The 12,476-nt window shown below is 37.6% G+C and overlaps 1 protein-coding gene across 1 annotated transcript; it reads left to right on the top strand.

Moving 5' to 3' along the window:
- Positions 1-562: 562 nt before the first annotated feature.
- On the top strand, positions 563-1,093 carry LOC107647349 (phosphomevalonate kinase, peroxisomal-like). The gene is made up of 2 exons (XM_021104813.2): positions 563-709; positions 827-1,093. Exons 1-2 carry the CDS (start codon positions 563-565, stop codon positions 1,091-1,093), a joined length of 414 nt encoding a protein of 137 aa, XP_020960472.2.
- The last annotated feature ends 11,383 nt before the right edge of the window (positions 1,094-12,476 follow it).

The raw sequence follows: 12,476 nt of genomic DNA, 5'->3' as shown, positions 1-12,476 counted from the left end.
GACTAAATCTGCTTTAACTGAAGCAAGACAACACGAAGAAAGTTTGAAGAAGACAGTCAGAGGCAAATTCGCAGTTAGAAATTCAACTGAACTTTTTGAGTAAATTAGCAAAGGAACAATGGGATGCATATAAATCTGTGATTGATAGCTGCAGCAAGCTCAGATCAGAAAAGTTATTTCTTTCAAATCATTTGTGGTTGTTTAATTAATGGAAGTAACATCAAAATTAGAATTTTTACTCCTGTGGATGTAGAGTAAACTGATTGATAATGCTCACTGTTAAATAACTAGAATATTTTGGCCTTATGGTATGCCTTGTATTAGATTAAATTTCTACATTCCTGTTTATTAGTTATTTTAATGAGATAGGACATCTTTACTATTAGACTTATACAATTAAGTTGACTTTTGATGGGTTTGAAAGAGATTATATATCCAACTTTACTGTTTGCCTGGTTTTCAGTTTCAAGTGGTGTGACTGAATTTCTAATGCACATATGTGATATCATGTTCTTGAGACTACACTTCAGGCTCTCATGTTCTTGCTTTTCTTCTTGTGTTGATGTTGAAAATGCAATTCTCACAGTGGATAGAGCAAGCTTCTGAACCCAATAAGGAAGCAGTTATTAAAGCATTGCTAGGTGCAAAAGAAGCTATGCTTGGGATTAGATATCATATGCGCCTAATGGGTGAGGCTGCAGGTGTTCCTGTAAGTTCCTTACATTGATTTGGCACTTATTATTAGGCTTCTTCTGTTTGAATGATGTTGATTACAAATTATATCTGCTAGTAGAATATCACTACTCTTTCCTTGCAATTCATGCAGATTGAACCAGAATCACAAACAAAACTTTTAGATGCTACACTGAACTTGGAAGGAGTGTTGTTGGCTGGAGTTCCAGGAGTAGGAGGATTTGATGCTGTCTTTGCTGTTACTTTGGGAGATTCAAGCAGCAATGTGACAAAAACATGGAGCTCACTCAATGTTCTTGCCCTTCTGGTTAAAGAAGATCCTTGTGGCGTTTCTTTAGAAAGTGCTGACCCTAGAACAAATGAAATCACTTCAGCTATATCTTCAATTCATATTGAATAATTTATTGTAAATATTGTTTATTTTTAATACGATGAATTTGTTTATTTTTTGAAATATTGTAAATATTCAAATATAAATTAAATAAAAATTTGTATTAAATTTATATTTATTTTGTATGAAAACAAGTTTATTTTGTAATTAGAAAAAGTAAAAAAAAAATTCTATTTTACTTTACAGACGGATTTACAGACGGATTTTCTGTCTGTAATTATGATTTTCCAAAGTTTAAATTACAGACGAAAAATTCGTCTGAAAATCTATCTGTAATTACAGACAGAAAATCTGTCTAAAAATCCGTCTGTAATTACAGATGAAAAATCCGTCTGAAAATCTGCCTGTAATTACAGACGAAAAATCCGTCTGAAAATTCGTCAGTAAATAGTAAAAATCCGTCGGTAATTTTTCGACGGAAAAAAAATTCGTCGATAAATAATTTCCGACGAGACTTTTACAGAGGGACAAAATCCGTCGGTAATTTCGTCGGTAACCAAAAATTCGTCTGTAATAAAGACTAAATCTGTCTGTAAATCTGTCTGTATTTATCCATTTTCTAGTTGTGATCATCTTCTCTTTCACTTGTTGCTTTTTGATCTGCAGTTGACAGATGTCTTTTCATGGACCACCTTGAGTAAAAAGCATCTGAGTGTAAAGCATCCAATTCAAATTCTAGTTATTGCATGAGCAAACAATTATTTTTCAAAATGAACAATCTTTCTTAAAAAACCTGTACCATCATTTAAACAAGAGAGTCGCATTTCAAACAACTGCATCATCCATTCCAATTCTCTTAACTTTTTAAGTGTCTATACCACTTTCCACTTAACTTGAGCAATCTCGAACTTATTATCATTGGCATCTTATTTAATTCCACATTGTTTATATCAAAATCTTTAAACAGAATAATTATCATCTTTCTCCTTACTTTTATGCACAAAATATTGTTTATATTTATATCTTCAGATATTGTTGTTTTAAAAAAATGTTGTTTAAAATTATATTAAAGACAACAATTACAAATATTGGTATATATTCTTAGTCATTCAAGATTTGAATTGCATATATACACAAAATAAAAAATTTTGAGCATCTAATATTTATTTAAATAAATGAGTAATTTGGTCAACTCAAATTGACCATTGATATCTATAACTAAAAAAGTATTATATATTTTCTCAAACATAGCCTAAAATATCATTGTCAAAAGCCAAAATAGTTGTGAAAGTTCAATATAAATTTCTTTTCCTTCACTTTAATAGTTTGATAATTTATGACTTTTGTATTGAGCAGTAAAACTATAAAAGTATATTATAAATTTAGAATAAATATTTATTCTGACTCTATCTATTTTTACGGAAGACTATATAGCCTCAAATTAAAAATAAATGACTAAATAACTTTTTAACTATTTATTCTTTTGTAGTCCAAAAATAACGTTATCCTTTGTAAAGAGTAAAGACTATACAATCCCTTAAAATGACTTCGTGGCCGAGAGATCCCTTCTTCACAAGTAAAAAGTTAATTTTGGAGGTTAATAAAATCCTACACAACCAACAAAAGTGTAATAAGCTTTTTCTTTTGTTTTTTGTCTTTATTTTATTTTATCTTGGATAAAGATTTTTTTTAATGCAACAGCGTACATACAATAGACTGATCTAATCAGCCTTATCACCTTTGGACTTTTGTAAACAGAATCCATGAAAATACATCACAACAAAATAATCTAACGACACCAGTCCAAAAGAAAAGAAAATAATCCAACGCTAGTATACTGGGATTTGTTGGCCTCCAAAAGAGCTGCGCCGAATTCAAATATTGGGTTAAACTCATAATATAGAGCTCATAATAGGTATAGTGTGAGTGAGAGAGTGTGTGTGTTACGTAAGAATTAAAAAAAAATCTCTCTTACTAGTGAAATCTATCCGATCTTTCACTAGCTCTATGATAAATTTATATTTTATGATGATTTTTAGATTAAAAAGAATAAATTTTATTAACTTAACTTGCATGTATTCTTTGTAAATACATACCATAGTTGTCAGAACCAAACCGGTGATTGAACCGGTCAGGCTACTGGATCACTGGATCACTGGTTCAACCGGTGGGTCACTGGTTGAACCGATTGACTCGGTCCTATATAAATAAAAATAAAAAATAATTAAAAATTTAAAATTAAAATTTAAAATACATATTTTTACTAACATTTTAACAATTTCAAGCTATTTTAAATAATATGGAATAAGAACAATAAATATTTTATTATTTTTACTCTATTATAGATATTTTTATTTTATTTTTTATATTAAAATAACTATTATTTTTAATTTTCAATAATTTATTGATTAATTTATATTTATTATACTATTAAATAGAAATCAAATTAAAAATTAAATACTTATTTTCAAAAATATATTAATAACAATCAAATATCAATTCTTATATATAATTTATGGTGCAAAATGAGATAATAAATAAGTCACTAGTACAAAATACTTTTTCAATTTAATGAATAAGAAAAAAAATAAAACATAACACAATCAATATTAATATATTAATATATTTATATACTATGTGTTTTTAGTTGTTACCATGTGAATCCATATTTAAAAGATAAAAAAAACATAAAAATTCAGTAGTTTATTATATATTTAATTTTTGTCATTTATTATATTGAGATGCATGTTGGTGCAGTGGTAAGATGGGAGGTGTGATTGCTGGCTTTCCTGGGTTCAAATTCCACATCACTCATTTTTGGAGTAATTTGGACAGGAGCTTCTACCATGGTTCGGCGCAGTGGTAAGATGGGGGCGTGATTGCTGGCTTCCTTGCGTTCGAATCCCGTGTCACTCATTTTTTGAGTAATTTGGACAGGAGCTTCTACCATGGTTCGGCGGCGCGCGGGTCTAGTGGAATATGGGGGTGCGAACTGGCTGGTTTTCAACGGGTTTGACCACCGTTGATTGGTTTAATTGTAGGTCCAGTCTAAATTACTAATCGAACTGGCCAGCCCACCGGTTTATCGGTTTTCCGGTCGAATCGGCCAGTCTGGTCCGGTTCTAATAACTGATACGTACTTTTATGAATTTTTTTAACTATATTTAATTGATTGAAACCTATTTTTTAGCCCTTTAGAATTGTCAAATTAATTTCACTTTTATTTAATTCAATGCCTTGATATATTTATTGAAGTTGTTCGAGATTTAGAAGGTAAGAATGATTTAGAAATATGGATATAAATAATACAAAAGCAGAGATTTTACAAAGAAATAAAGAAGAAAAATCCTGTGTTGTATGCACGTACCAGTTTGATCGTGTGTCTTATTTAAAATGACACGTGACTTGCGATGCGATTTGGGGGGAATTTTGGTCCTTTTAGATCACTTTTGAACCAATATGAATCAAGATTTAAGGGCGGTCAAAGAAAACTCATCATACACTCATTTTTATCATAACAAGACAACTATACCTGAAATAGAGAAATCAAATAAGAGAATGGAAGAACCCAAAAGAGAGAATAACAAGCCAGAGATAATAGTTGAAGATATGGAAGAAGGACTCTTCAGCATTGTTATCAATGAGGAAGCTAAAAAGGAATTATAGAAGCTTTGGTGGAGATCCCTCACAATCAAGCTATTGGGGAGAAAAATAGGCTACACAGCCATGAAAAGAAGAATAGAATATATGTGGGAAAAATTAGGAGAACTTGGTATCATTGACTTGGAAAATGACTTAACCTTGTAAAATTCTATGCTCAAGAGGATTTGGATGTTGCCCTTTTGGATGGACCATGAAACATTTATGATCACTATTTGGCAGTAAGATTGTAGAAGACAAAGGTTAATCTTTTTACAACGAGTATTGATAAGATCATAGCTTGGATTTGCTTATCTTGCTTACATATAGAACTATACAATGAGAAAATTCTAAGAAAAGTTGGTGACCTCATTGAAAAAACTTGCAAGATTGATTACAACACCTGTCATCTATGCAGAAAAAAATATGCCCTTCTCTGAGTATGTTTATAGCCCTCTTGAGTAATTTGGACAGGAGCTTCTACCATGGTTCGACAGCGCGCGGGTGCACTGTGGACCCACGCGGGTCTAGTGGAATATGGGGTACGAACCGGCTGGTTTTCAACGGGTTTGACCACCGTTGACCGGTTTAATTGTAGGTCCGGTCCAAACTACTAACCGAACTTACCAGATCACCGGTTCATCGGTTTTTCGGTCGAACGGCTGGTCTGGTCCGGTTCTGATAACATTGATACATACTTTTATGAATTTTTTTAACTATATTTAATTGATTGAAACCTATTTTTTAGCCCTTTAGAATTGTCAAATTAATTTCGCTTTTATTTAATTCAATGCCTTGATATATTTATTGAAGTTTTTCGAGATTTAGAAGGTAAGAATGACTTAGAAAGATGGATAAAAATAATACAGAAGCAAAGATTTTACAAAGAAACAAAGAAGAAAAATCCTGTGTTGTGCGCACGTACCAGTTTGATCGTGTGTCTTATTTAAAATGACACGTGACTTGCGATGCAATTTGGGGGGAATTTTGGTCCTTTCAAATCACTTTTGAACCAGTATGAATCAAGATTTAAGGGGGGTCAAACAAAACTCATCATACACTCATTTTCACCATGACAAGACAACTATACCTGAAATAGAGAAATCAAATAAGAGAATGGAAGAACCCAAAAGAGAGAGTAACAAGCCAGAGATAATAGTTGAAGATATGGGAGAATGACTCTTCAGCATTGTTATCAATGAGGAAGCTAAAAAGGAATTATAGAAGCTTTGGTGGAGATCCCTCATAATCAAGCTATTGGGGAGAAAAATAGGCTACACAACCATGAAAAGAAGAATAGAAAATATGTGGGAAAGATTAGGAGAACTTGGTATCTTAACCTTGTGAAATTCTATGCTCAAGAGGATTTGCATGTTGCCCTTTTGGATGGACCATGAAACATTTATGATCACTATTTGGCAGTAAGATTGTAGAAGACAAAGGTTAATCCTTTTACAACGAGTATTGATAAGATCATAGCTTGGATTTGCTTATCTTGCTTACATATAGAACTATACAATGAGAAAATTCTAAGAAAAGTTGGTGACCTCATTGAAAAAACTTGCAAGATTGATTAAACACCTATTATCTATGCAGAAAAAAATATGCCCTTATCTGAGTATGTTTATGGCCCTCTTGAATAGGTTTTTCGCGGCTCCATCCTAGTTGCATCCGAATAGCCAGGCGGCAATCCGAGCATTCGAGTTGGTGTGTGATTTTTAGAGATTTCAGCTCGGGTTGAGGTCTTTCTATTTTTCTTCCTTTATACTATTCCACATAAGGAAAGAAAACATCAGAAAGACTATATTTCTCTTTGTGCCCAGCCGAATCATCATATCTTTGATTTGTTTGAAGATTCCTTTCACGGGTTTAAAGTGGAATATTTTAATGTTCGTCCGGCCCATAGTCATCGTTCGTTTTGGCAGACCTTGGAGCACGAGCGCCAAATTGTGACTTATTGGAATTTCACAGCTGTGGCTTCCTACCTTATGAGGATAACTTACGAGGGGCTATCTCCCAAAAACAAGGACATTGCCGATATCTTATTGGCAATTTTTGGAGACAAGACATTGAACCCTCACGATGTAATGCGGAACCTTGAGGCGGGTAGATCTTTTGTGGCTAGGTTTCTCCTTTGTTCCATGTTTCCGAGTTTGTGATTTTGTTGCTTTACTTTCGAGTTTGTGACTTGTGATTTTCCTTTGTGTTTGTGTTATTTTCCAGTTGAGATGGCTGGCAGGCAGACAACTTTAGCGAGGTTGAAGGTTGTTTTTCTTCGTGATTCTGAGAGTGGGGGTGATAGGATCTCGCTGTCAACTCCTCAACTAATCTCTCAGCCAGACTCGCAAATGATTTCTCAAGAGATGGTTGCTACTGGGGCAACTAGTGTTGATGTTGAGGTTGTGGAGATTCCTATTCACAAGTCTAGTAGGAGGCAAAAGAGGCCAGTTGAGGGAAGCAATGGAGAGAACTTTAAGGAGGAGGTGTATGTTCCTTCCATGATAGATCGAGGCTTCAATGCTCTAACTTTCATTGATCAACACCTTCTTCTGGGTACCAAGGACTTCTTCCATGTTTGCGACCTTGCCAGCCAGGCAAAGTCTGTATATCGCGCTCTCCTCCATTCAGTTGCCATTGTTCGGAAGGTGGAGCCAATGATGTCCTAGTTTTTTTTATTTTGGATGGCAAGCTTTGCCAGTCTCAGGTGGAGGTCGATAAGGTAAAGAAGTAGATGGAGGATGCCAAGACTGCCCAATTGAAGGCTGTGATGGATGCTGAGGATGTTAGCTCAGAGATTCTATCTCTCTCGGAGTGGGCTTGTTTCTTAGCTTGCTCAGGAAAGGAAGCAGGTCAATGAGGCTGAGTCGGGGGTTACTTCCGCTCATATTGAGGTGGAGTGTTTGAAGGCTGAGGTCGTTCTGTTGAAGAAGCACAAGGAGGGCTTGATCGTTGATGCTAAGGATGCTATTTCGGCCACCGAGGAGGCTTTGAAGGCTCAGGTCTGGGTATTGACTCCCGATGTTGATGTGACCATCATGAGAGCCTTTCGGACCGTGAGGGATGGGGAGATTATAGACTTAGAGTAATTTTTATGTTTTCCAAAAAATTTCTAGGTTTGTAAGCCATTTGTTCGGCATATAGATATTGCTTTAGTGGCCTTTTTTGTCTATTTTTTTATATGAACAATGTTTTTGGGCCTCTTGGTGGGCCAAACTTAATATTTATTTGTTGTTGGATATCTATTTTTTTGGCCTCGAGGGTGATCAGTCCCCGGGGTGATCGTTTTTGTTCATACTATTTTACTTTGGTAAAAACGTGAGGAGTATGTAGAGTCGTCCTTTGAAAAAAATTAACTTCGTGTTAAAGGTTAGACCTCGTTAAAACTTCTCGTTGTTTTTGGGTAGGAAAGAGTGTCCGGAAAAGACAAATGAACATGGTAATGGAAATAAGGAAACAAAATAAAAGAAATACGAAATCTATAAATAAACCTTAAGACTTGTTAAAGTTATTAACTCGGCAGAGTTCGCCTATGAGTAGTAGCACCGTATGTTTGCGGCGTTCCATGACCTCGTCAGCTCAGTCCCGTTAAGTCGTTCTAACTTGTTAGCTCCTTTTCTTAGTACGGACTTGACTCGGTAGGGTCCCTCCCAGTTAGGAGTTAGTTTCCCTTCTCTCGAGGTGGGAGGGCCAATGTCACTATGTCGTAAGACCAGATCTCCCTATTTGAAATTCTATTTTACCACATCTCAGTTGTATTTCTGGCTTACCCTTTGCTTTATAGCCAGTTCTCGTAGGTGGGATATGCGTTTAACTTCGTCCACGAGGTCCCATTCTGCGTCTTCGTCGTGCCCTCTGATGGTCCTTCAAAGGCTAGGCTCCCCGATCTTAACAGGAATGATGGCTTCTAGGCTGTATGTTAGCCTGAAGGGGGTTTCTCCAGTTGAGGTCTGGGGTAACATTCGGTATGACCAGAGTACAAAACCAAGCTCGTCGGCCCAGACACCCTTGGCTTCGTCTAGTCTTTTCTTAAGTCCTTTCAGGATGATATTGCTGTCCACCTCTACTTGGTCATTAGTTTGTGAGTGCTCCACTGAGCTAAACTTTTGTGAGATACCAACTCCTTCAAGGAATTCCTTGAGGCATTTGTCTGCAAATTAGGTCATGTTATTTGAGATCACGATCTCTAGGATCCTGATCTCTGGAATCCCGAACCTGGTTATGACTTGTCTCCAAAAAAATTTTTGACACTGAGTGATAGTGATTGTGGCTAGTGCTTTAGCTTCGATCAGCTAGGTGTAATAGTCAATGACAACTTTGAGGAAACTTGAGTTGCCCAGGAGCCGTGGGGAAGGATCCCACGAGGTCGATTCCCCAAGAGCTGTGGGAAAGGAGACCGTGAGGTCGATTTCCCAGGTTCTGAAAGGACGTTTTGCCATTATCGTTCTGAGCTGATAAGGGGCAGCTTGGTGGAGGTCGAAGTGCACTTGGCACTGCCTGTAGCTTTTGACTAGCTGGAGGACATCTCTAATGATAGTAGGCCAGAAGTACCCAGCTCAAATAACTTTTTGGGCTAGGATTTTGCGTCCGATGTGGTGGCCGTAACATCCTTCGTGAATTTCACGAAGCATGTAGTCTGTATCACTGGGTTCTATGCACTTGAGGAGGGGTTGGAACAATCCTTGTTTATACGGCTATCTCGATATTGTGGTGTATTTTATGGCTTCCGGCTTCACACATTTTGCCTCCTTCGGGTCTTTAGGCAAGTCTTCGGTGGTGAGGTACCTAAGGACCGCGAAGGTCCATGAGTGCTGATTGGACACGAGCAGGTTTGTCAAGGAAGTGGCTGTGATGGAAGGTTATTTTACAACTTCTTGGATTAGTGAACGGTTGTTCGAGACTGACTTGGTACTTGCTAGTTTTGTAAGCATGTCGGCTCTTGCATTCATTTTTCTGAGGATGTGCAGATAGACACCTCAGCGGTCAGCTCCTTAACCTTGGATAAGTACTGTTGTAGTAGGGGATCCCATGTTTTGTAGTCCTTATTTATTTGGGAACTAACTACCTGGGGTCACTGTAAACGTCTAGTGTTTTTGCGCTAACTACCTTAGCCAGCGTTAATCCAGCCAAGAGGGCTTCGTATTCTGCCTAATTATTGGAGATTGGGAATTTGTATCGAATCGACTATTCGATAGTAATTCCATTTTTGTTTTCTAATATTATTCCCACTTCGTCGGAGCTGTTGTTCGACAAACCGTCAACGTGGAGTTTCCATAGTTCGGTAGCTTCGCTTCACGAGGTCATTTCGATGATGAAATCCATCATGGCCTGAACCTTTTTCGCGTTTCTAGGTTAAACTGGATTTCATGCTAGGAAAGCTCAACTGACCAAGAAAGCACTCACCCTGCCAAGTCTGGCTTCTAAAGTACTTGCTTGACAGCTTGGTCTATTTGAACTACGATAGGGTGGCTCTGAAAGTATTGTCGAAGCCGTCGGGATGCCATAAGTAGTGCATAGACGAGTTTTTCGAGTCTAGAATAACACGTCTCAGCGTTCTGGAGAACTTTACTTATGAATTATATTGGTTCTTGTATTTTTTGTTCGTCTTCTCAGACTATTGTCGTTGCGAACGCTTTTTCTGGAGGTAAAGGTACAGTGTTTCTCCCACTTTAGGCTTTGAGAGTACGAGAGGTTCTGCTGACACTTTTTTGAAGTGTTGGAAGGCTCTTCGCATTCGGTTTTCCACTTAAAAATTATACCTTTTTCATAAGTTTGAAAAAGGGGATAACCTTCAGAGCCGAGTCTCTGAGGAAGTGCGAGAGGGCGGCTAGTTTTCCAGTCAGCCTTTGGACATCCTTGAGACTTGCGAGATTTCTCAGCTCGAGGATGGCTCGACACTTTTCCAGGTTTGCCTCCACTCCTCGTTGTATGATCATGAAGCCCAGGAATTTCCCTACCTCCATTAAGGCGCATCCGCTGTTTCCTCAACGTACCCAATATAAGTTTGAGATCATCAATAAGCTCTTCACTCGTTTCCATTTTGGCTAGTATGTCGTCAATGTAAACTTCCAATTTTGTTCCTGAAAGGTCTTTGAAGATCTTTGGCTGCATTTATTTCTGAGAACAGGACAAGACAAGACACAAAGGACGGAGACACAGTGTTCTTGTATTCTATTTGGTGATAAATTAGAACAAATTATGAAAATCCAATTTATTCTCATTTTTTTCATTCAAAAAATTTGAGAAGAAAAATATAATAATAAAAAATATAATTATAAAAAATTAACAAGAATAATGAAAGAAAAAATAAAAAATAAGTTGTGTCCCTTGTTAGTATTTCTAGGTCCTTCCTGTCAGTATAGACAAAAAATACACTAATTCAGTGTCTCTGGACATAATGTCTCTTCCAAGTCATATCTGTCAAACACAATTTTGTGTCTCCGTATCTCTGTCTCAGTGTCCCTTCCTTGAAAATAGACGCAGCCTTTGTGATGAGTCTTTGGTAGGTGGCACCTATGTTTTTTTATGTCAAAGGGCATGACTGTGTAGTAGTATGTACCTTCGGGGATTACAAACGCCACTTTTTTTGTCTGGATTGTGCATGGGTATCTGGTTGTACCCTGAGTATGCGTCCATAAAACTGAGGTACTGGTGTCCCGAGGTGGAATCCACCAACCCGTTGATGTTTGGCAGGAGAGAGGCGTCTTTTGGACAAGCTTTGTTCAAATTCATGTAGTCAACACACATTTGCCTTGCTGTTTGCTTTCTTTACCAACACGACGTTTGCTAGCCAGATTATGGAGATTTCTTTTCCTGAGTCTAGTAGGAAGCAGAAGAGACCAGTTGAGAGGAGCAGTGGAGAGAACTTTGAGGAGGAGGTGTCTGTTCCTTCCGTGATTACTCGGCCTTCTAAGGTATGCACTCGTTGGTGTAGCTCTTGATTAATTCGATTTGCTTGTTCTCCCAGGCCATCGATTGCTCTAGCCTTGCCATATCGGCGGTCGTCGACTCGTGGTTGTTGCTTGTTACGGGGTTGGCTATGCATAGACGATGATGATTATTCGGCCGTGTGCTGGATGGTAGTCGTCGTTTCGCGATTCATGTGCTAGGGGGAAGTTGGTGGGTCTGGTTCGTGATGGTGGTTTGAGAACTGATCTTCATGTTCGTCCGTCATGTTGCCAAGACTTTGTAAGTTCCCACAGACGCCGTTAATGTACAAGACTTCGCTGGTACGGGTGAGGGAAGGATCAGAGACTCGCCGGTCTTAGTGATGACGTGATCGGACCTTTGGAGCGATAGGGATAGTACCTACAAAGACACTCCATCACTCAAGTTAGAATGAGTCTAAGAGGTATAGGGTAATGGTGTGTGTAACATACTTGAGGGAACCCTTGGCTCTCTTTATAGAGTTTGTCTTGTTGTCTCATCTTATCTTGTTGGCTAAGATAAGGAAGTTATTTGAATTTGAATGTTAGTTAGAGATTTCTAATTTTCTGGCCAGTTTGGGCCATAGGGAGGATTTGGGCCCGGGATTCAGGTCGTGGTTTGGCCGTTTTGGGGCCTTAGATGCCAGGCTCAGAATAGAAGGGAACTAGAGCAACCTTTCTTCTAAGAGCCATTGTTGGACCTAATCACACAACCAAAATCGACGAGGTTATTTTCGATAAAAATGCTGGCATCACAATTTACCTTCACCATGCTCGCTGGAGGAGGAGATCAATTAACATAAACACCTTGCGCCTGCAAAAGGCTATTTGAGATCCTAAAATGATGCAACTCTTGAGTAAGTCTCCGAGCAGTAAATGCAACTTTTTTA

The sequence above is a fragment of the Arachis ipaensis genome, chromosome B6 (genome assembly GCF_059453495.1).
Source record: "Arachis ipaensis isolate K30076 ecotype BB chromosome B6, ASM5945349v1, whole genome shotgun sequence".
Lineage (NCBI taxonomy): Eukaryota > Viridiplantae > Streptophyta > Magnoliopsida > Fabales > Fabaceae > Arachis > Arachis ipaensis.
Note: the sequence above shows the minus strand (reverse complement) of the source record. Positions and strands in the feature narration are given on the sequence as shown.